Here is a 24,210-nt window from a genome sequence, read left to right as displayed (position 1 = left end):
TACATATTGTGTATGCATAGATCTCCACACATACACATTGTTCTTCTCTTTGTAAACCATTTGTTCTTTTGACTGTGTTCTGGGAGCTCCTCTCCCTCCCCCAACAGCGACTTGGTCATTGCAGTGTGTAAAGACGAATAGGACTCCCTGCCGGTGCGCTCCCGGTTCCGGTGGCACCCTGCCTGTGACGTCGCCCCGCCCCGCAGCCCCGCCGCCCCGCCGCCCCGCCCCGCAGCCCCGCAGCCCCGCAGCCCCGCACACACGCCGAGGACACCTGCGGAGCGCCACGAAGATGTGAGTCTGTGCGTCTGTGTGTCTGTGTGTCCCGCATGCTTTCGCTTGGCTTCAAGTTTAATCGTTTAGACCAGATTTAACATCTCCTGCTAATCCAAACGCGGCAGTATGTACATAATGTGTGTGTACTTTAGACGATCAGTCTTAGACTTGTTTTATCTCTTCTCTTTTATTTCCTCGACATCCTCAAATAGACATTGCGCTGTCATTTAGATTACATAGCGAAACACGTATACAAAGATATACAATGTTATATACAAACTGCAACACTATGATAAAGCCCAGTTAAGGCAGGGCTGTTTCTCTGTATCATTGTATCGACCATGTTTCATGAGGACTAATTGTTATTAAGTCATTTTAAAACTGAATTTTCATTGTCAGCAGTTTTTATTGACAATAGTACAGATTCTGCTACACAATTGTGGTGTATATACTTATGTTTTAGTAAATATTTATAATACTCGATTTTTATTTGAAGTTTATTTTTTTAAATACGCAGAAGTAGTTTTGAAATTACATTGTTCGCCATAACACTTAAGGTGCCGTTTCTAGCCTTTGTGCAAAGTTAAAAATAGCATCGGCTTTATTTTAACATTACAATGGCATTATTTGAAGTTGTATCCATTAAAATAAGTTTTTTTAGACAGCTATACCTTAGTGTTGATACCTAAACTAGACCATAAAGGAGTTCACATAGAGGAGACGGCTTTGTAGGTGTAATATATAGTGGCATGTTCTGTAGCTGCGGGGATTTATCCTGTGTGCGTTTGCCATGTGTGAACTTCTAGGTCCAACCTGTTGGACAGTGGTACAGGTTTTAATCGGAAAACCCGCTTCCAAAGGCAAACAAATTAACATGAACAGTATTGATCATCTGCATTTAAAAATGAAAGGATGTACTTATCTGCCATTTGGCATATACAATTAGGGGGATGTGTCTATATATAGTGTGAAATAGTTTTGTGTTTGTGTTATTTTCAATACACTCTTTTTAGAGAGGTTTAAAATGGCGGAATAGAGAAGTTAAGAGGAGTTACTTGCTGAACATATTTTACAGGAAAAGGAAACCATAACATACATAGTGATATAGTCATGCTTCTGTCACATTTCAAGAAAAACTAAAAATATATACGTGGCATACAATGGCAAGAGGAGGTTCAAGTAAATATATATAGGGGGAAATGGTCAATTGAAATAATTCCATGACATGACGTTTTTTGCATGTGTACAGGTGGGAGTAATTGATATGGAGTGCTGTATTGATGAAAGTAGGAACATCATATTTTAGTCCCATTTTAATCAAAGTAAAGTAAAAACAGGTGAATTACTTTTTACTCCTGTTCTATCATTTCTAGCACTGTAATTACATGGAGCAGATGCATTGTCCTCTATAGATCTAGACCAGTTTAAATTTCGCATGTTTTTTTTTTCCTTCTTCAATGGTTTGCTTTAAATGTAATTCCAGTTGGGCTATATATTCAGGAAGGCTTTCCCTTCTCCGTCAAAGCAAAGCAAAGGAGACATCTGAACTGCCCTGACTAAATGTCTCGGCTCACTTAAGTTGACAAAAGATTACAAGAAAATGTAAGACCATTCTGATTTTCAGGCACTGTAATAACTCTGAGCATAGTTTGGCCAGCCCTGGACGTTCTGCCACCCTAGGCAAGGAAAAAAAAAATGCAACGCCCCCCCTGAGGGGTGCCGATTGTGTTTTGTCTGGTGGGGGGGCTGACGGTGTTTCGCGCTGTGTCCGCCCCTATGGATGGACCTAGCCCCTAGCGTTTGCCAATTCCGCCTATGCCATGGGCCGGCCCTGCAATTGACCTGCAATCTACTCAAATCTGTGTGCATGGCATTCAGACCAAAGTAGGGACTGTTTGACTTCTTTAAAATCAACCTGTCGGGCTAAAGGTAATAAGTCACCTTTTATAATGGCGCAGTCCCTGCAAACTGAAGAAGTAATGCTTCACTGGCTGCAGCAACGGAACAAACTGAATTACCAGATCCCTACATTTTCATAAGTATACTGGAAAGGACAGCTCACACACACACACACACACACACACACACACAACCTGCTGGTTAATAAATGAACACACGGACAAGGTGGCCAGAATGGGAAGGCCATAAAGTATAACATGACACCAGCTCTGAATTACAGCACAGAATTGGCTATGAGTCCAACCTGACAGGCCTTCAGTCTCGTATCCTTTGAAGTATTTACGGAAATGGAAGTATTTACAAGTTGCCACAGACAGACACAGGAGACTACAGGTGGAGCCAGGTGTAGCCAGTTAGGTGTGAATTGGTGGCAGGTAGACAAAAGCTACTTAAAGCAGCTGTTGACACCAAGAAGTAAACTGAAGTATTTACAAGTTGCTACAGACAGACACAGGAGAGTAAGACAAATTTAAAGAGTTAGGAAAGAAACTAAATAGCAGAACCTCCATGGTAGTTTTCTCAGAAATACTTCCGGTACCACGTGCCAGGCCAGGGAGACAGGCAGAGATTTGAAAGTTTAACACGTGGTTGAAAGCTTGGAGTTGGGAAGAGGGGTTTAGGTTTATGGAGCATTGGTCTTTCTTCTGGGATAGATGGGACCTGTACAAACCAGGCGGTCTACATCTAAACAGAAGGGGGGCTAATGCATTGGGAGAGCGTATGTGCAGAGAAATTGAGAATCTTTTAAACTAGGGACCAAGGGGGCAGGGAGCTCTGACTTATGTTCCTCTAAGGAAAGAAAACCAAGGGAAACTGCTAGTAGGAAAGTCCTGAAATGTTTGTACCTCAATGCCAGGAGTATAAGGAACAAGATGTTTATATCGTTATGGTAAACATCATCAATGTGGCACCAAATATGTTGAAAAGAGAGTGCAGGACAAGAGGTGCAGCATTACAACACAAACACTTGAACAGTGAGCTTTTAACTGGACCCAGAGCAAATAAAATCAAAATGTTGACCTACCCATGAATCACAAGAACACACCTGTACCCCATCACTTATTTATTTATCGCCAGAAGCCACTTTCTACTAAATCTTTAAAATCTGCTTATAAAGGGTATGAGTTGGTCATTTGTGGTAGTTGGCAGCTAGGTCAAATTCTGATTTGAAACCATACAGCACAACTATAGTGAACTCTCAAGACCCTTGCAAAGTGAGTCGAGTGCGCTGCTCTTTTCTGTAAAGCTTAGCTGTATTCTCTGCAGTCACCTTGATTTCCTCTTATCTTTCAAGACTGTTTAAATGGATAAGATTGAAATCATAACCTTAACCCACCAGTAGGAAATTAGTACCCTGTAGTTTATGGTGTTTTAAATAGGAAGATGATAAGTCTCTGATTTAAAACGCAAACTTAGCAGACTGTGGATGAGAGGGTATGCCAAGGTTTTGATTTGATTGAGCCCTAGTCTCCATATGTTGCGTTGAATAAAATTGTCTATGAAATTCTAGACTGCTTTCTCCATGGCTGTGTTTGTGAATTTCACCCTGAATGAGCGGGGACTGTTGCAGCTGCTGAATTATTTCCTCAAGATTGTGGTAGAAGCAAATATGAAAATGCGTAGTCACCATTTAGATTAATTTCTAGGTTTGTGTGGTGGGATTTCGTTTTTTCCAGAAGCTTGAAATATGTTGAGGGAATGACTAGTGGTTTAGGCTAGTAAAATTGTTTGTTTATTCTTGTTTTCTGAATTAGGGAAAAACTCCTATTCATGAGTGCAAGAACAATTGAAAAACTGAGAAGCAGACAAAACAAATAATTAAAATGATGAAGCAACAAGACACAGTGACAAAATAATGTCCAAAACTGGTCAACTGGTTGATTGGGCATCATTCAAAGGGCTGTGAATTCCTTGAGCAACAATACAATAATGTAGTGAATTAAAGTTTATGTTTATGATTTAAATCACACATGTAATCTTTATTTTGGCTATGGCTGAATTAGGACACTATTTTACTGGATCCATTTTGTGTGCTGTACTAGGTTTTGTTGCTAGGCTGTGTGTTACAAATAAACATACTGAAGCAGAGTCTGCTAGTCTACTCTTGATGGGAGCCTGGTCGAAACAGCATTCAGTCGCGCTGCTTTTGCTTTGCAGTAATAACCTTAAATGTATTTGCTTTCTGACTGTGTTTTAATGGTATGTAACCCTCTGTTCTGCAAATTGTTGAAAGTGAGCTTACTAATCAAACTATGATATATATATTTTTTGTAGCAGCTGATGTTCCTGCAGGGGTCATCAGTGTTCACCAGTATAATTTATGAGGTTAGGTAATGAGAACTTCAACAAAACTTGGAGAGGGAGATATTATTTTCTTAAGCCCAAGTTCCCCCCTGTGGGTACCGATCCCAACATCGACTAGGCGGTCTGGCCTTTCATTTCCGGCATTCATTCGAGACTCCAGAAAGTGAAATGCAAACAAGGCCACTTGGTCTAAAAGATAAGGTTCCTCATGATTAAAGTACCACCCAAAAGGGATGTGCCTACGAGCAGAAATGGTAATAAGATCAAATCCAACACTATGAAAAGTTTATGCACAATTGGAGCCATGAAGACCTCTCTGTCCTCTCTGATGCTGTGCTGTAGAGAGGCTGTGCTCACGCGGTCTCCCAGTAGGTTCAGGTAATCAAGCTTATTTGTACGATTTAAATGCTGGTATTTCCATTACTGTCTACTGCAGTTATTACTATACATATACATATATATACTATACTGTATCCTAGAACCAACAAATGTTAGGTAAAGTTATGTTGATCTGTGATTATTTTAAAACATAACTAACAGAAATAAATGTTTCCCTAAACAATCTCAAACTTCTCTGTCTGCACAGAATTACTGCCCCTGTGTTTGTGGTCATTGACAGTTTTATGTTAAACTTATGGTCACTAAATATTTTTCATTTTCACAAGTTTAGTAGAAGATGCATTTTATGATTTGTACTGTACTGGGGAAGAATGCAGAGATAGAAATCTACAAGATGACTTCAAAACAGTCATTCAACCAGCAGATAGTCATCTTAGTGATTCCAGTATGTTAAAAAAAAAAAACAATGGTGTGTGTGTGTGTGTATATATACAGTCAGATACAGGTACAAGTCCTGTCCTGACGTATTTCCAAACTACAAGATTATCCTTTTACAGATTTCAGACCAAAAAAGGTCAGTAAAAAACATACTAAGAAAGCCCACTAGTAAATGAAACCTGGTCACTTTATTTGGACCCTTACCATTGAAACTAATTTACCATCTGTGGGCAGCCTAATTCTTTTAATGAACTGAAAGGGCATTTAAGTAATAATGAGTCCATAATGGAATAACACCTATCTTTGCATTCTTAATGTCAACATAAGTTTCAAATCGTTCACTCCTTGGCATAGACACACTGATGATGTTTAACCATGTTTATATGATGTTATTTTAAATGGTTTTGTGAAATAACCTATACGATCTGCCAAACGAATAAATGCACATGTGCCAAATTCAGATTGATGTGCTCTAATACGTCGTTGATGCACAGTTTGAAAAACCATCAGGACAAATCACTAAGTAGTGTTTTGTGGTAAATTCCTGCTGCTAGGAGCTCAGTATACTCTAGACCTGTGAAAAAACGCTTAGTTTTGCCCGTGAATCTCCAGTGGAGTGGTGCAATCGGTAGAGCGTTGCTTGGGCTTGGGGTGAGCAGTGGTTTCCTTTGTTAGCTGCATAGACACAGTGCTCGGTCCTAAACGCTATCTGTGAGCCTGCTATCAGCGACGGCTATATTAAGACTTTCTTGCAGTGCTTCGGCTGTGGTTTTGCGATTTGGCCTTGCAGTGTGAAAAGAAGCAGATGGCCCGAGCACACATTTCAGATGCGGTTTCTGTTATACGATCACAGCCGTATGTAAAGTGGATTAGCAGTTCGCGATTCCATATTGGGAAGGGATCAAATAAAACTGGCCTCTCCAGAGTGTGACGGCTGTATACATATGTTTAAAAGCTTATAATAAAGGGAGAAATGTACTCTGCTGTTTTGAACATGTGGCCCTGAACGAAACCTGACCGGCAGAAATGTTGTTTTTGCCGTGGAGTCATTACAAAAATAGAACATTGTCCGAACCTGGGAAATATGATTCAATATGTAAAAAAAGCCCACCCACAACCCTTGGCCCATATTATGACCTTCTTCTTGTGTAAGCAGGAACAACAGGAAAAACACAGTATAAGGACTCTTAATTTGTTTAGAGACCTTCAAAAGTACTGAAGATATAACCACCAATGTTGCTATCCAACACAGCTATTACCATCTCAAGCAAACAATTAGGATTTTGGCATAGATGGAAAAACAAAAGACAATTCACAAGGGAGGCATGCTAGCCAACTATTAGGTGGTTCAAATGTTTTATAAATTACTGCTTTATTGTTAATTGTGATTGCTTTTTTAAGTGTGTGTGTCTTATATCTGCATATATTTGTATGTGTTTAATTGTTAAAATACAGGGCTCAACTGTAAAAGAGAGTTTACAGTTTGATTTCCCTGTACAAATAAAGTTTAGTAAATGAATAAACAAAACAACTCCCCAGTGGAGGGGAAAACCCCCCACCAACCTTTTAAACCCAAAATCAGATTTACTCATGCTCAGACTTCTAATTAGGCATAGTGATCATTTATTAACTTGCACTTTACCCAGCTCCTAGAAGAGTCTTTTTCACAACTCACTCCAATAAAGACGCACAGGATAAACCCACACCGCTTTTGAAATGTTACGGTAATAAAACACTTTAAAATATATTTCCGTATAAATTCTCTCATCATGCTTTCCTGGCAATCCTGTGGTGTCTCTGCTTATTGTAACATGCTGCCCTTCACTCATCCAGTCAGTTTCAATATTTGGCCGATGACTCCCCATCACAGTGCATATAGATCTAGCCCCACTAAACTTAAGGTTTCTTTAGTGAATTCTTTGTCAGTATAGATACAGCAACCAAACGCTCACATTGGACAGCATTCTGAATAATGCCGATAGTCCCCTCATCCATGGCAAGAAGTACTAGGTTAAATCCTTAATTGTATTTTCCATTGTAACATCATACAATGCAACACCTGTGCCCATATGGCTCAATAGGCAGATACGTTTTTGCATACATTTGCTGCTTTAGAGATATTGCAGGCCTTGGCAGGGTCTGTACATTTCAGGAAACTCAAAGTAGCATCGGTGGTTTTGTATTCCGTCCAAAAAGGTTTAACACATCTATATGTGGCAGTTTCTGTGCTTTGTAAGGGACAGCCCTATGTGCAGAAAGGTATGTTTTAGAGAGCGTGCCGGTGCAGGAACGAACAAGTGAGGGGAAGAATGAAATGCATAACAATCGCTCAACGATTTCCTGTTCAGATTGTAATTGGAGGTGTATAGGAGAAAAGAGGAAGGCGTGGCAGTTCCTCATTTAATACTGTTAACTAAATACTGTGGAATCATATGAATTGTATATGTATTTAACAACTTAACAAGGTTTGACACTTTAAATTAATTGAGAAGCATTTCATATTACTTTGTTCTTTTTATAGACTATTCAATGATTTGCATATCACATTGGCATAGAATTACATATTGTTGAGTGCTTTAAAGCGAAAGGAAAGCTGTTGTTTCTCTGCTCGCTTGAATTCTCTTTAAAAATCTCCCGGCCTTTTAAGGAGAGTATGTAAATTGGTGCGGTAATAAAAGATATACTCCCCAAATACCAGCGTTCTCTGAAACACAAGCATTAATTAAAACCAACAGGATTAAAACACTTCTGTTACCTCCTACACCTTACATTGAAACTTGAAACTTGTTTTTGTGTGAAGCCTGGGGGAGGGGGTGGGTCCTAGCTTGTCCAGGGACTCCAAACAGGCTTATTAAATTAGTTGTTGTGTAAGGGTTGTTTTGCAAGTGGACATCTGTCTAAATACTGCTTCTTTAGCTGCACACTTCTCTTCAATCCTCTTATCTGGGCTTTTCCTCCCATACCAGATTTAATGAACTTTGTCTGCCTCTCAATAAAGTATAGCTGACCTTCCCAACCAAGTTGTAAACAAGAAACACACCTTTCACCCGATTTATACTGCGCTTGCTGAAATGACCTGTTGTCAAAGTGATTTGTGAGTGTACTATATAAGTATGGAAGCTCATTTCCGCCACAGCATATATATATATTTTTTTGTGGTCGATTTCATCTCATAATTATTTTTTCAGTGGTGGAAATGGGCTTCCATAGTGAAGTTAGTTAAACATTTTAAAGAGACTTTAGCTGCATTGTATTGGTACAGTGAGTAAATGGGCTGGCATTGTGTTGTTAATGGGAATTTCAAATGTGTTTGCAATTTGTTCGTTAAAGGATTTTCATGAGTTATCAGGGAGTATTTAATAGCACCTGGCTGCAGGGTATTTGTTCCCATCTGTGCACTGCTGTGCAGACTGTTGTTTGGTGCACAAGAAACAAGGACAATGATTTCTGATCCGTGTGCCAGACATCAGTAGATTCTTTTGTCATTTTCCCCGATTTCTCATTTGATCCATTTCATGTATGACCCAGCAGTATGTGATTAAAGTGTGACATAAAACATGTGATTGAAGTATACCACATACTACTTTAAAACATGAAAAACTCTTACCTCTTCGGTGCGATCGCTGAAATGTTCACTGTGAAAGTGCTTGAAAGGGATGATCCAGTCTTTCATGATAAGAATTGAGTTTAGTTTGGATTTGTCTGGCAACTGGCTTATATTTTGATGTCTTTTTGTTCTATTTTGTTCTTTCTTTTTGTAGGAGAAAGTACCTCAAAGGGAAGAGAATATACCTCCTCTGCATCCCCATGGGTTTTTTTCTAGCTCTCTTTGGCCCATTGTCCGTCAGGTAAGTCTAGTACCTTCCTGTTAACCTGCTGTGCCAGCTGGATTTGTATGTATGTTTGGATACAGTGGGCCCTCCTCCAATATGGGGGTTACACTACTCGAGTGGTAGGCGAAGTCGGAGGAACTTTATACCTGATGGGATTAATGGGGATATGTGAAGGCAGCCGTGTTAAGTCTCCGATACATATTTAAATATGTAGATTGTGTTTTAATACACACATACATGAAAAACCCTACCTATATTGTATATGAACATAAACATTAACATTCACACATGATACCATGCACCTGTAAATGAAACTATTTCAATGAAAATATTTGTTTTATTGGAACATGAGATTGAGGAAGAGACAGATGGGGGGGGCGGGGGAGGGAGAGAGGTGGCAGCGTTGGAGATCTGGAGGGAGGCACGGCAAGACGGTTCTAGGGCACACATACTGCTGCGTGTTGGGTGAACCCTGCCCAATGTTTGAATTTTCAGCAGATAATTGGTTGCATTTATTTTGAGCATATAAGCGAATCTGCGCGTGCTGCAATGTGAAGTGGCTTCTAATAATACATTAAACCACAGTAAGAAGTAAGGTGCAGTTTTCTTATTTTGCGATTTGTAGAGTAAGTAAAAGTTTTGATTTGGTCGAGCTCCTAAGTCTTTGTCAACCCTGAATCTTTAATAAAACACTAAAAAGATTAAATACTATCAGGATAACCGTTTGCCCCCATGGAATAAAAAGGTTCTGTCTGTAACTCCCATTAAACAGCAACCAATTTCTATAACTCAAACTGTTTACAGTTAATATACAAACATCTCACGCAATGGAAACTCTTGTCTTTGCCAGAGCTTGGACAACGTCCAGTTAGTGAACATATTTGGAGACCCTGTCTGGTTTTGTTTATTATTCGTACATTATATATATATATATATATATATATATATATATATATATATATATATACACACACTCGTATATATGTGTATCTTGAAAGCTGAAGTGTACTCTGGGGATGGTGTGAAAAAGCAAATGTGCCAGAAGGCTACTCAGAAACAAAGAGACTGTTTGCCCTTGTTTATTTTTGCATCCACAGTGCATGTTAGGACAGGTGGTTTTCTGCTCAGGTAAAGCACTGTGTAACCTGTGATGACCAACCAATCAAAAACATAGCAACACATGTCCCTGGAGGGTTTCACCAGGCCAGGGCCTGCTTGACTGCAGTGAGGGTTTTGTTTTGTTTATCTGTGTCCATCTGCCCTATCATTAGCTGCCACTTGTGCACAGGACTAAGAATGTGTGATACTGGGCTGTGAGAGACACCCAAGTGTCTGGTTGCTTTTTCTTTATCTCCCTTGACGGTTATTTGACACTAGCAATGGTACTTGTTTTGCTTTTTAATTTTATGCTTCACTTCATACAAAACAATCCTTTCTGCCAATCAAGGTACAGGTCTACATATCAAAGAACCATAGCCCTGATCCCAGCGAGCTTTCAGGCTTCTGTTTTTGCATGCCAAGCACTAAATCACATATTTTAACCAGATAGTAATAGTAAATTGAGATTAGCCCAGTGTTTAGGGTTTGATTAAAAAACCGTCGAAACTTACAGATTAGGGCTCAACAGGACCAGGTGGGACCCACCTGCCTTATACCATCTGACAGATAACCGATCACTATCCTTTACTGGCAGACACTGACGCAGCCTGGCCCTCCTCAACGCAAGCCTCATGCTCTCAGTGGCGTTATAAGACTATCAGCCCGGGCTTTGCAGGTTTATAAGTATATATAAGAAAACGGTGAACATAGGATAGTGACATGATCTCTTAATTGGCATTTTGAGCATTTATGCTCTAAGTAAAAAAAAAAACAAATACCAAAACATTAATTGAGGCCTAAGGAAAACAGATCTAATTGGCAATGTACTCAGCAGGGATTGTTCGTCTGTTTGTTTTGCAAATTGGGCTCGAAACAATATAACAACAACAACGACACAAATCCAACACAATTAGTCTCCATAAGGAAATTATGAGAGTTCTGGGGAAGGCTGATACAATCTTTATTTGCAGGTATTTTGAAGGACTTATTCCCATGGAAAAGTGCAGGTCCAATTCCTCACAACTAAAGTCTGCAAACCACATGGACAACACTCTGGATCTCTGGTAAGTGCCGTGACTTTTACTAATGAGTAAGCAGATGAAGGCAAAGTCTATCGGCTGCTCTGTCCTCACTCTCATTGTGACTCTCGCAGTTTAATGTCTCAGTGTACTCTGAAATTAAAGCATAGAATAATTGGAGATAATAAATAAATCATGGAATTGTTTTAACACAAATTAACCCCTTAAGCTGACAAACCCCTCTGGTACCCTTAAAGGGCACCAAATCCATGTTCTTCTCTTTAATCCCATCTGTACTCTTCACTGTTGTGTTGTTTGCCAAGTGTTTGGTATTTCTAACGGTGTGAAGCATTCTCTGATGTAGGGCTGTGTGGTGTGACGATTGAAAAATGTTTATCAATTCATATTATGCTCTATTGTTTATTTCGTTGTGTCGCACATCCCACTCTTTACGGCAATATTTTTGGTCATTTGGATGACGCTCTGTGTTCTTACTGGTTCTTCCACATGTGCCGGATGTGGCAAGAAATGTGCATCAGAAACACAAACAGACATGGAGGAGAGTGAACCTTACACAGAATAACCACAGTAACCAAAAGACACTTTAATGCACAGGCGCACATGTTCTGCCCCGCTCTCGTCGCAGGGTTAAGCTTGATCTGCATGCACACCCCACGCCGCTAATTTAGATGTATATAATTTGTATACAATTTATAAATAATAAAGTTTGCATTTTTATAAATTGGAAAGCAATGCAAACAGATGCAGAAAGTTTCATTAAGATGGTGAAGTGGTACAAAAGTTTTTATAATAAAAATAATAATAATAATAACAATAACAATAATAATAATAACTGTTTTGTATTAACACATGCTGTACCGGTATATCCCATAACAACATAACAGACGTAATAGTAATCACACAACACTTGTGCTGTAATGTGTTGCATTCTGCATATATTTACCATGACAGCCTGCATGTGGTATTTGTTAGTTTTGCATATTTAATGATTAAAGAAATACTTGTCGTTTGAATGTCTTTGGTCTTATTTTGTAGCTTGATTGGATAAAAACAAGAAATAGTGAGATATATATATATCGTGCATCGCCCAAACTTCTAAAAATATCGAGATATTATTTGTAAGTCATATCACCCAGCCCTACTCTGATGTGGAAAAAAAAAAAAAATGTATACCCCCCACACACACACACCCCCAGCATTTGTGCCTCCCACTTCCCATTCTGAAATGGGGGGGTGAGGGATACTTGGTCTGAGTAGGAATACAAAATCTGAGAAAATATTGACAATTATGACATATTCTGGAACCAGACAGTCTACCGAACAAAACAAGATCATCCACGTTTTGGTAGAAGCAACACACAGTCCTAGAGAGCTCAATATGTCAGGATGGAAAACTCTGTTTACAGTGCACTATTACACAACGATTTGACATCATTGGATCTGAACTTCTCTGTGTTTCAATAGGTTATTCTGAACAAAACAAGCCTATTTGCAAAGAAATCCAATTGAAACTCAGTGATCTGTGACCATCTGAATGAGACCCCCCCCGCCCCCCCAGCCACCCCCGGAGCACACTGCACATTTCCCCCCCGGGCTCTGAATGACAGCAGGCAACATGGAAACTGTAAATCGGACGTGTTTGAGATGAAACACGCTGGAGGCCAAGAGAATAAACTTTCAAAAGATGTGCACATTGTAGAATACAGTGTCACTTCTATGCACAGGAGCTGCGCGTAACACTGACAGATAATGCGTAAGAGGGTGTAGTAGCACAGTATAGAACTCTGAAATGGACATTATTTTTCAGTTTTTAGTAACCTAAACTTTTTTTTAACCTCTGGCACTCACTATTCTCACTATTTCTTGTTTTTATCCAATCAAGCTACAAAATAAGACCAAAGACATTCAAACGACAAGTATTTCTTGAATCATTAAATATGCAAAACTAACAAATACCACATGCAGGCTGTCATGGTAAATATATGCAGAATGCAACACATTACAGCACAAGTGTTGTGTGATTACTATTACGTCTGTTATGTTGTTATGGGATATACCGGTACAGCATGTGTTAATACAAAACAGTTATTATTATTATTGTTATTGTTGTTGTTATTGTTATTATTATTATTATTATTATTATTATTATTATTATTATTATTATTATTTTTATTATAAAAACTTTTGTACCACTACACACTGTACATCTTAATGAAACTTTCTGCATCTGTTTGCATTGCTTTCCAATTTATAAAAATGCAAACTTTATTATTTATAAATTGTATACAAATTATATACATCTAAATTAGCGGCGTGGGGTGTGCATGCAGATCAAGCTTAACCCTGCGACGAGAGCGGGGCAGAACATGTGCGCCTGTGCATTAAAGTGTCTTTTGGTTACTGTGGTTATTCTGTGTAAGGTTCACTCTCCTCCATGTCTGTTTGTGTTTCTGATGCACATTTCTTGCCACATCCGGCACATGTGGAAGAACCAGTAAGAACACAGAGCGTCATCCAAATGACCAAAAATATTGCCGTAAAGAGTGGGATTTGCGACACAACGAAATAAACAATAGAGCATAATATGAATTGATAAACATTTTTCAATCGTCACACCACACAGCCCTACATCAGAGAATGCTTCACACCGTTAGAAATACCAAACACTTGGCAAACAACACAACAGTGAAGAGTACAGATGGGATTAAAGAGAAGAACATGGATTTGGTGCCCTTTAAGGGTACCAGAGGGGTTTGTCAGCTTAAGGGGTTAAATTGTGTTAAAACAATTCCATGATTTATTTATTATCTCCAATTATTCTATGCTTTAATTTCAGAGTACACTGAGACATTAAACTGCGTAAATTTCAATAAAATAAAATATATACACAGTATGATTTACTGTCACATAACAATAACACAAGTAATAGTAATCATGCAACATGTGCTGTAAAATGGTACAGATTCAGGTAGATTTACCACAGACGGGTTTATAGCGGCGCATTGGCTAGACAAGGACATTTCTCCTCTGACTGTCGCGTTTTGATTCTGCTTACCAGTACAGCACGTGTTAATACAAAATAGTTATTATTATTGCCGTAAAGAGTGGGATTTGCGACACAACAAAATAAACGATGGAGCATAATATGAAACGATAGACGTTTTTCTATCGTCTCACGATATATATCGTCATATCGCACAGCCCTAATACAGCATAATGTACAATAAATCTGCCTTTATGCTTAACAGGTGTTTAAGCTCTGTGCATATCGTTATTGTAAAGCACTGGTCTAAATCATTGCCTTTGTTGTTATTCAAAGCAGATGGCATAATAAAGACTTCAGTAGTCTTGATTTGTCTGGTCCTGCTCTCAAACTATAAGAGTGCATACCCATCATCTTCTATATTAACATCATTGACCTTCAGGTGTGCCAGTTGTATTCTTTCACAAAGTAATAATCCTGAGGTATCCAGCCTCCTTTAACTGGTTATTCCTATTCTCTCTACTTGCATTTCAAGATGCAATTAAAACTTCTTAAAATATGTCCACGTTCAAACTATACATTCTGATCATAGTATAAGGAGGGTTAGTACATTCATAGGTATTTGTAAAAGATTATTTTTTTCCTCAGACTGAAGGCATTGTCTTGATCAGCCTTTGCATGTGGAAAATTATAACAATAAGATAAATATTCTGAGTCCTGTTTGTAAAGCCTTTATTTATGAACTCTGGACTTTTTAAGTGATATTTTTGACATTATAATTATAGTAGCAATTATGCTGCAGTAATTATTAGAAATATAGCTGCAATCAGGCTTATGTTTAATGTATGTAAATGTATGTAGACTATTTTGTATCCTACAAAGGGATACACTTTTGAAACCTTCCACTTTACACACATTACACATAGACATGATGTCTGATTGCATCTGTATTTGTATTGAGCATTGGATAGATAAATACATGTAAATTGAGTGTGGAGGCTTTGGACCTCAGGGAAATATTTTGGCTCCACTTCACAGAAGGGTTGAGTTTGGAGACAAAATGGCTGCCCAAGGTAAAATTATACTTTTAAAAGGCAAAATGCCTCAAGAACTAAAGACACTGCAGTGCAGGCCTGGCAGAGCATCACCAGGGAAGAAACCCAGCATCTGGTGATGTCTATGGATTCAGACTTCAGGCAGTCATTGACTGCAAAGGATTTGCAACCAAGTATTGAAACTCACAATTGAAGTCATGATTATGTTTGTCCAAATACTTTTGAGTCCCTACAATTGGGGGGGACACATAAAAATGGGTGTAATTCCTACACCATTCACCCAATTTGGATGTAACTACCCTCAAATTAAAGAGGAAAGACTACTCTTAAAGCACATCTTGATTGTTTCCTTTCAAATCCATTGTGGTGGCATACAGAGCCAAAATGATGACAATTGTGTCACTGTCCAAATATGTATGGACTTAGCTGTATATGTGTATATATGTGTGTGTGTGTGTGTGTGTGTGTATATATATATATATATATATATATATGTTTGTGTGTGTGTATATATGTATGTTTCAAAAATTGCTGGTTTAAATAAACCTTAAATGTGGGGTGCTTTATCCCAGGGAGTTTATATAAAACAGATTATCCTCTAATGGAAAATCATTCCAAAGGTTTTCCATTAGAGGATAATCTGTTTCATATATAGATGTGATCATAGTACAGGGTAATATGATCATGATCATAGGTATTCTCAAGCAAACTGTATCAGATCATTAATAAGAATTCAGAGCATTTCTTTAAAGAGCCGGAACCATACAAAAGAGCTGTGGCCTTCTTCTGTGGCCTTTACTTTCTGACGCCCTTTGTTGACAAGGCATTATGTTGAACACACTGAGCCACAGATCCCAGTCTTTTCTTACTCCTTAAATAAAAATAAATAAATGCAATACAGCTGTAGATGTGAGACAATCTATGTAGAAACTAAGTTGTCTTCATTCTGAGATAAGAACCAAGAACCATGTTCTAAAATACATGGAACTCCAACAAACACAATCTGGCCTTGACCTGCAGCAAGCATTGTCAGATTCATTCACATAAAATAACTTGGTTCCCATCCTGCCACTTTTCTCCTTCTGTGCACATGCCTGTGTCTACGAGTAGGAAACGGGCGAGCTCACTTTATTCTGCCACTCGTGTCAGTTTCACAGCTTCATGCTGTATTTAACATGCCCTTGCAGGAAGCAGATAACGAGGAGTCTCCGTAACAAATATATTAGGGAAGATCATATCTGTAGCAATAAGTACATCCATTAACAATTTCTCTCATAGTCCCATATATCCTATAATACTGGATGTTCTGTGTAAACCCCCTCTCCTGTATTTGAACGTCTCATCCCCGTAGCACATGGATTATAGACAATACAAATATAGTTCTCTCCTTCACTCTGAGGGGTTTTTAGACCAATAATCCTTGGCAGCTAAGCTACAGAACATACTCTTTGGCAGACAAGTGTGTTGATGCCTTTCTTATGGGCATATTTAACAATTTTCTGTGTAAAACAGGCACTTACAAGATTCCAGATAACAGAAGTGACTTCAGACAAGGGGTGCCATTTCATTTGTCTGCCATATCTGTAGAGTTAGCGACGGAAGGATTGATACCAACTGCAGGGATTAAATCAATTTACCTGTAATCTCTCTTCCCTCAGGTCCAGGGCAGACGTGCAGACCTGCACTTACTGGGGTGCTCCGGTCATCTGGGATGGCATGTTTGATCCTGAACTCTACGATGCGTTTTACAGGAAAACAAATACCTCTGTAGCACTGACCGTATTTGCTGTTGGCAAGTAAGAATTCTTTTATCTTCCAGTTCTCACTGTACTGTACTGTACTGTACTGTACCCGGTGATTAAGCGTGGCCCACTGAGAGCGAGAGGTACATTTCTCACTGTGGGACACTGGCTACTAGTTTCCTCCTTTCTCCAGAGTGGGCATCTCACATTAAAATCTTAATTTCAGGGTAAACTTAGTGAAATAAAATTGTTCTGAGATGGACAACATTAGATCTAGAGCTGGGATATTTATTCAAATTAATTGAATCGAATTGATTGATCTTATTTGATATTCAATGATTGTGTTGGTATTCAAGTTCGAGAGATGGCACGTGGGTGTTTTTTTATTTTTTATTAGTGAATGCTGTTCTGATTTGGTTTTTAATTTACAGCTAAAAATGTATTTATCTTGAATAATATGTCTGTTATAAACTCAGGTCTGTTCAAAATGTTTATATACTAGATATTTGAAAACTAGCCTTCTCCTACTCTTTTTATATTTTGCATATATATGTCATTTATTTTATGTGACATACTTTAGAAAAATTTATATATTGGCTAATGTGCTGTACCCCTCTCACACTCACTTGGGTATATCAGTGTCGATTGATGCCGAAGGAGATTGACATTTATATTGAGAACATGTTTTGTGAACTGCACATCATTTTTCTGAAGCTTTTGAAAGTTAAATTGAATCAAGGCACCACTGTGCTCTGACATTACTGCAGTGTTCGGACACTGGTACAGTAATAGGCCTCAATAACACCGTTCAAACATTTTCCCGGGACAATTATGATCTCATGAAAGCAATAACGGCTTCTTCATCATCCCCTGGGAACATCCCAGTCTGGAATCCAGGTTTTTCCTGGGGGGTTTAAGCCAAGAGGAAAATGGAAATCTGACATGAAATGCTGGCAAATTCTATCATTGGCTATGTTTTCATGCAATTTCCAGTTGTGCCACATGCTGCATTTAGAGTGACAAATTTAAATGCATGAGGCTGAATTATGACACCAGTGTTACATAGAAAAGTACTTGCTGTTTTTGGCCTTCAAGCATCACCATATGAATAAAAATTGAAACATTATAATAACAGCCTTAATAATAATAATTAGTTTATGCAATTTAAGTATTCCTCAGCTATGTTTGGTAATTTGTGTTGAAGCAAATAAAGTTTCTGCCAACAATTCTGATTATTAAAGTTATTTAAACTTAGTTTCTACATAGATTTTCAAACCATCTGAAATGCTGCCCAGTTAATCAAAAATGGAATCTATTCTGTCATCCCACAGCAACATCTGGTACCGAATTTGATGTCCCCACCATTGACCTATGGGGAGCTGTGTAAGAAACACTCAGATGTTGTGTGTGTTTGCAGGTACCTGGATGCCTACCTCAAGGATTTCCTCACCTCTGCAGAGAGCCACTTCATGCCAGGCTTGCGAGTGGTCTACTACGTCTTCACTGACAGCCCTGAGAGGGTCCCCAAGATCCAGCTGGGGCCACAACGGAGCATCGTTATCATGAAGGTGGAGAAGCACAAACGCTGGCAGGACATCTCCATGATGAGAATGAAGACCATCAGCAACATCATAGAGTCCCACATCCGCCACCAGGCTCGGTATGTCTTCTGCATGGATGTGGACCAGATCTTTGTGGGCCGATTCGGGTCGGAGGCTCTGGGCGACTCTGTGGCCCTGATGCACTCCTTTTTCTACCACAGTCCGAAGTTCATGTACACCTATGACAGGAATCCCAATTCAGTGGCTTTCATGGAGAAGGGAGACCTCTACTACCATGCAGCTGTCTTCGGTGGCAAGTGGGAGAACGTGCAGCACCTGGCTGAGAGCTGCTATCTGGGCATCATGACGGACAAGCGGAACCAGGTGGAGGCCCTGTGGCACGACGAGAGCCACCTGAACAAGTACTTCTGGATTCATAAGCCATCCAAAGTGCTGTCCCCCGAGTACTGCTGGGCAACGGAAGTTGGCTACCGTAGGGACTTGCATTTTCCCAGACTTGTGTGGGCTGAAAAGCAGTATGGCATACTGAGGACATAGCTGTGAATTAGAGCTTCAACTTGGCTCCAAGGCCACATGCAAATAAAAGAGCATATCATTCTACTGATTATCGCAAGTGTGTGTATCCCCTCGTCCCCCTAAACTTTTGCCTATGTATGTATGTGTATATATATATATGTATATCAGTAGATTAATCGGGCACTTAAAATAAGTGTAATGGCTAAATCATAGCTCTCAAGTTTTCAAAATGCCAATGTGTGAGATTGGTCACATAAGAAGAAAATCCCAGCCTTATGGCATTGAACATTATCCTGCTGAAAGAATCTGTTCGCAGGTGGATACCCTGCTGCCATGAAGGGATGCTCCCGATCGGCAACGATGTTCAGATATCCTGTGGCATTCAGACATTGCTCCACTCGTATCATGTATCCAATGTGTGCCATGAAAACACAGCCCACACCATTGTATTGTTGACACCCGGCAGGACGGAATCAAGGACTCCTGTGGTTTTTGCCATATTCTGGTCCTCCCATCACATGAAACAGCAGGAACCGGGATTCATCAGACCAGGCAATGTTTTTCCAATCCTCCATGGTCCAGTGTTTGTGTTCCTTAGCCCATTGCAACCGCAGAGTGGAATTCAGTGAGGTTGTTGGCTGCCATAACCCATCCGTGTCAAGGTACGACAGGTTTATGCATTCTGATATGCCTCTTTCGGCACTCCTGTTGTACTCGGCTGTTATTTGACAGGTTGTGTCAGCTTCCGTCAGCCACTTTCATCAACAAGCTGTTTCCACCATAGGACCGCCATTGGTTGGATGATTTTTGGGTGGTGGAGCATTCTCTATACACCCGTGACACTGTCATGTGTGAGAACCCCATCAGGGTGGCTGTTTCTGACATACTCATACCGGCTAGTGCCAACTACCATGGCCCATTCAAAGTCACTTAAATCTAGGTGCCTTCCTACTACTTAGTGCATGCAAGGACTACCATATCTTAACATCATAACTGCATGAGCAAGTCTTTCCTTCTCACATGGCTGGTTGGGACTCTTGGCTTGACAGTTTGCTGTAGTCAGCTCAGCACTGGTCTGTGGCAGGGTGTACAAATTCTGCTGATGATGCAGCGGTGCATTGTGGGGCATCTGTGCCGATGCTCCACTGATGAGGTTCCCGCTGTGGAGGCCTGGAATTCCAGATCCAGGGCGTCTGAGATCAGAACTGGATAGTTGCTGGATATCCCATGGAAACTGAAAGAATGTCTCGGTCAAGTGAAGTTTTTTGTTTTTGTTATTTTTCCTGTTTGTTCCCAAATCCTCTTTTTTACTGTTTACTACTTCAATTCTGTGTACATAGAATGGTTAGTTTTTATGTTTAATAGAATATAGTTTCGAGTATCCTGTTTCTATCCTTTTAGTTAGTAGTTTTAGAAAAAATAAATTATTCTTATGTGACTTTTAGTATTTACACTTTATTATTTTAAAAATGTGTTAAAACTAACAGATGACAGGAAAATCCTATATGACAGGGAGTTTTATGACTTTTGCTTGGTCCCTCTCCATTTGTAAACTATACTTTATTGCCTGGTCTTTACAACAGCCAGGTAACAATGCACACATCTGTCATATGGAGGTAGGCTGACAATATTCCCATGAAGTCATTGTTCAGTTGTAAAGATCCCCTGAGGTTAAACACAGTAGAAAGTGTGATCTCAATACAAGGTGAGTTATTACATGTCCGCACCCAAGCAAAAAGAATCAAATAGATCTCATTTTAATATAATTGTAGAGGTTACCAAACCTAAAATGAACATGTTTAGACCAGATGTCCTCAGCGTTTCTCAGCGTGTAAATATGTCTTGAAAACTTACAGTTGCAGGATTGGTATAATTTACTAATAGTACCTTCTGCAGCCTTCCACAGATATTAAAGTTTACAAGAAGAAAAAACAATAAAACAACCAACATATACAGTTATGGTTATATTTTGTAGCAGATGCCCTTAACCAGGGCAACTAACAATTGTTAAAATATATCACATTTAATCATACAATTACCCATTGATACAGCTGGATTTTTACTGGAGCATTCTGGGTAAAGTACCTTGCTCAAGGGTACAACAGCAGCGTCCCCAACCTGGGACTGAACCCACGACTCTGCTCTGCAATGCAATGCAAAATGTGACTTCTTATGAAATTGTATATTCAAATTGTTCTTCTTTTGATGGAATAGCTCAGCCTTAATCCTGTGCAAACCTGTGCAGAAAGTAATGGATTCATCAAAGCAGTTTGTATGTATTCTTTCAGTGGCAGAATCAGGTCTGTACTGTGCTTTTGTCTCACACAGGGAATTTCTCAGAGTTCCATAACTATGTATACTGGGAAAATGTTAGGGTAGGCATTTATTTGTGTTCTGTATTTTTTATTTGTAAAGATACAAGGCTTTGTGGGTTATTATTAAAGACATATATATTGATATAAGGTGCACTAGAAAACCATGAGTTCTCACTTGTAGGATTGTCTGATGGTCTTCTTTCGAGGACAGCTCTTCTGTTACTGTGGGACCTGTGAGGACTGTCAGTGACTGTCACACCTCAGTCAGTCTAATTAGTTTTGCAATTTGTTCACTTATTACATAGCATATGTACAGATTTTTTTCTGTCCTCAAATCCTGTTTTCACTGTCAATACGTTCTGGCAGTCACCTGCTTTAACCTGCACTGTGTCAGTATCCTCAGGGCGGCCAGGTTTACATTTCAAACAGGTTTTCTGTTGTTTGGTGTCCATTAATAACTAAGTGATCCCGAGGATCCTATCCAGTCTGTTTTTGAATGTTCCCAAATTGTCTCTTCAGCCACATCGCTGGGGAGTTTGTTCAGATTGTGACGCCTCTCTGTGTGAAGAAGTGTCTCCTGTTTTCTGTCTTGAATGCCTTGAAGCCCAATTTCCATTTGTGTCCCCGGGTGCGTGTGTCCCTGCTGATCTGGAAAAGCTCCTCTGGGTTGATGTGGTCGATGCCTTTCATGATGTTGAAGACTTGAATCGAGTCCCCATGTAGTCTCCTCTGTTCCAGGGTGAAGAGGTTCAGTTCCTCAGTCTCTCAGTAGGACGTTCCCTTCAGACCTGGAATAAGTCTGGTTGCTCTCCTCTGAACTGCCTCTAGAGCAGCGATATCTTTCTTGAAGTGTGGAGCCCAGAACTGTCCACAGTATCCAGATGAGCTCTAACTAGCGCATTGTACAGTCTTACAAGCTGAGCCTCAAGATCACAGACCTTGATCTCTAGGATTTCAACATGCTGACAACGTTCACAAATAAAACCCTCTTGGATGAGTTCATCCAGAAAGGCCATTGTTCTGCAAACCTGACACTGTAGTGGCCACAGGCTGCTAAATGTTAGTTTTTTTCAGTCTGTTGGTTTCTGTTCCCTAGACAACTGCTTAAATTTTTGTCACCGAGAAACAGCGCAGATCTCTCAACAGCTGCTTTAAGTAGCCTTTGTGTACCTGCCACCAATTCACACCTAACTGGCTCCTCCTGGAACAGAATTCCTGCTAATCCTTGACTAAATCTCCTTTCTACAAGCTATTTACTTACTTTCACCAACTCAGCTGAACTGAATTGACTTCAATTAAGGCAAACTACAGACAAGATTAACTTCAATTGACCTGTCACAAAAGCCCCGCCCACCTTAGTTGATGTTGCTGCACTCGTCAAGCTGCGCTGCTTTGCAAGCGGTAACTACAATAAACAGCCAAGCATGGAGGGGATAGTAGCATTTTACTGGTCAGTGTAAGTGATTCTTTCTGGAGTAATACCTCCTCAATATCCTCCAGATCGAGGCAAAAGGGATTGCAATATGCCGTAGAAGTATATGTTCAGAATATTCAAATCAACAAGACATAACATATTCCAAATTCCAATTTACACAATATATGAGGTCTTACATCCTGGACTGTAAAAGCTGATAAGTGCAGACAAGATGTTAGGTCTCAGTCAAGAGCCAGGGGAAGGGAGCATAGGGGAGATCAAAATAAACAACACGAGTACTAGTAATGCAAGGCAAGAATATGATAAACGTGCAATCTTACAGGAGAGTAAAGGACTAAATTACAAGTACTGTCTGAAAAGATGTTTTGATTAAGCGCCAAAAGGAGGTAGTAGCAAGTTAGTCGTATTAATGGTCACGTTAGCACAAATAACTATAACATCAGCGTTAGATAACTTTGTTGTCCAAGGAATAATTATGTATACATTTTGAGAAAAGCAACAATATCCCCCCTCTAAACTTCGGGGTTAACTGCTGTCGTGTTTGCAGGTGTCGGCACACCGTTTCACCATTGTGAGCCTGAACAATGAAAGCTTGACGGGCCTTCTTCAAGTAGTGACCAGTTGCTAAGGTAGGATTGGACAAGGACTGTTTGGGGGTGGGGTTTTGCGAAAGGTCAATTAAGGCAGTTAAAACAAAATGAGCAATGCTAAGACTGGTCTGAAAGTAGGAACACAACAAGATGGCTGCCTCTCACCTGTACTGTCCCGTCTCTGTCTATGGCAACTTGTAAATCCTTCTGTTTGAATTATAAATATTTTTAAAAATGACATAGCTTTAAATGGTCCATGTGTTTTTCTGTCTGTCTTGTCTGCTGTCCTGTTTCAATCAGTGTCTGTGTGGAAATGTGTTAGACTGACTGTAGTTTATTAAAGCTTTGGAATATGTTTCATATTTTTTGGATTCAAAGATTTAAATCAGTTTTTGGGGAAGAGTGTATTACTGGGATGAGGATACATTTCTTTTATTAAATCACTTTGGGTTTACACTTTCTGTTAATTTGGATTATGGCTCACAGTGTTCACACATGCCACAAATATGCAGATTTTTTGCAAAACATGTAAAATGTTAGTTATAATTCTCTTTCTTTTGAATATTTTTTTATCACTAAATTATTGTTGCTGTAGCACCTGAGACTCTTTGATGAATGTAATTTATATAATTATTTTTTTCAATAAAAATAGTACATAAACAAATGTATATTAGTTTCATTCATTTTAATATCACTTTTAATAGAATGCTATATATGATTTTTCT

The 24,210-nt window shown here is 39.3% G+C and overlaps 1 protein-coding gene across 1 annotated transcript; it reads left to right on the top strand.

Moving 5' to 3' along the window:
- Positions 1–200: 200 nt before the first annotated feature.
- Positions 201–24,149, top strand: LOC136714202 (alpha-1,3-galactosyltransferase 2). Its single transcript, XM_066691556.1, has 5 exons — positions 201–294; positions 9,078–9,164; positions 11,219–11,311; positions 16,984–17,121; positions 18,485–24,149. Coding segments are annotated over exons 1-5 (1,002 nt in total). The 5' UTR covers positions 201–292; the 3' UTR covers positions 19,167–24,149.
- Positions 24,150–24,210: the final 61 nt, after the last annotated feature.

The sequence above is a fragment of the Amia ocellicauda genome, chromosome 18 (genome assembly GCF_036373705.1).
Source record: "Amia ocellicauda isolate fAmiCal2 chromosome 18, fAmiCal2.hap1, whole genome shotgun sequence".
Classification (NCBI taxonomy): domain Eukaryota; kingdom Metazoa; phylum Chordata; class Actinopteri; order Amiiformes; family Amiidae; genus Amia; species Amia ocellicauda.
The sequence above is the reverse complement of the archived record's forward strand: the minus strand, read 5'-3'. Positions and strand labels throughout refer to the sequence as shown.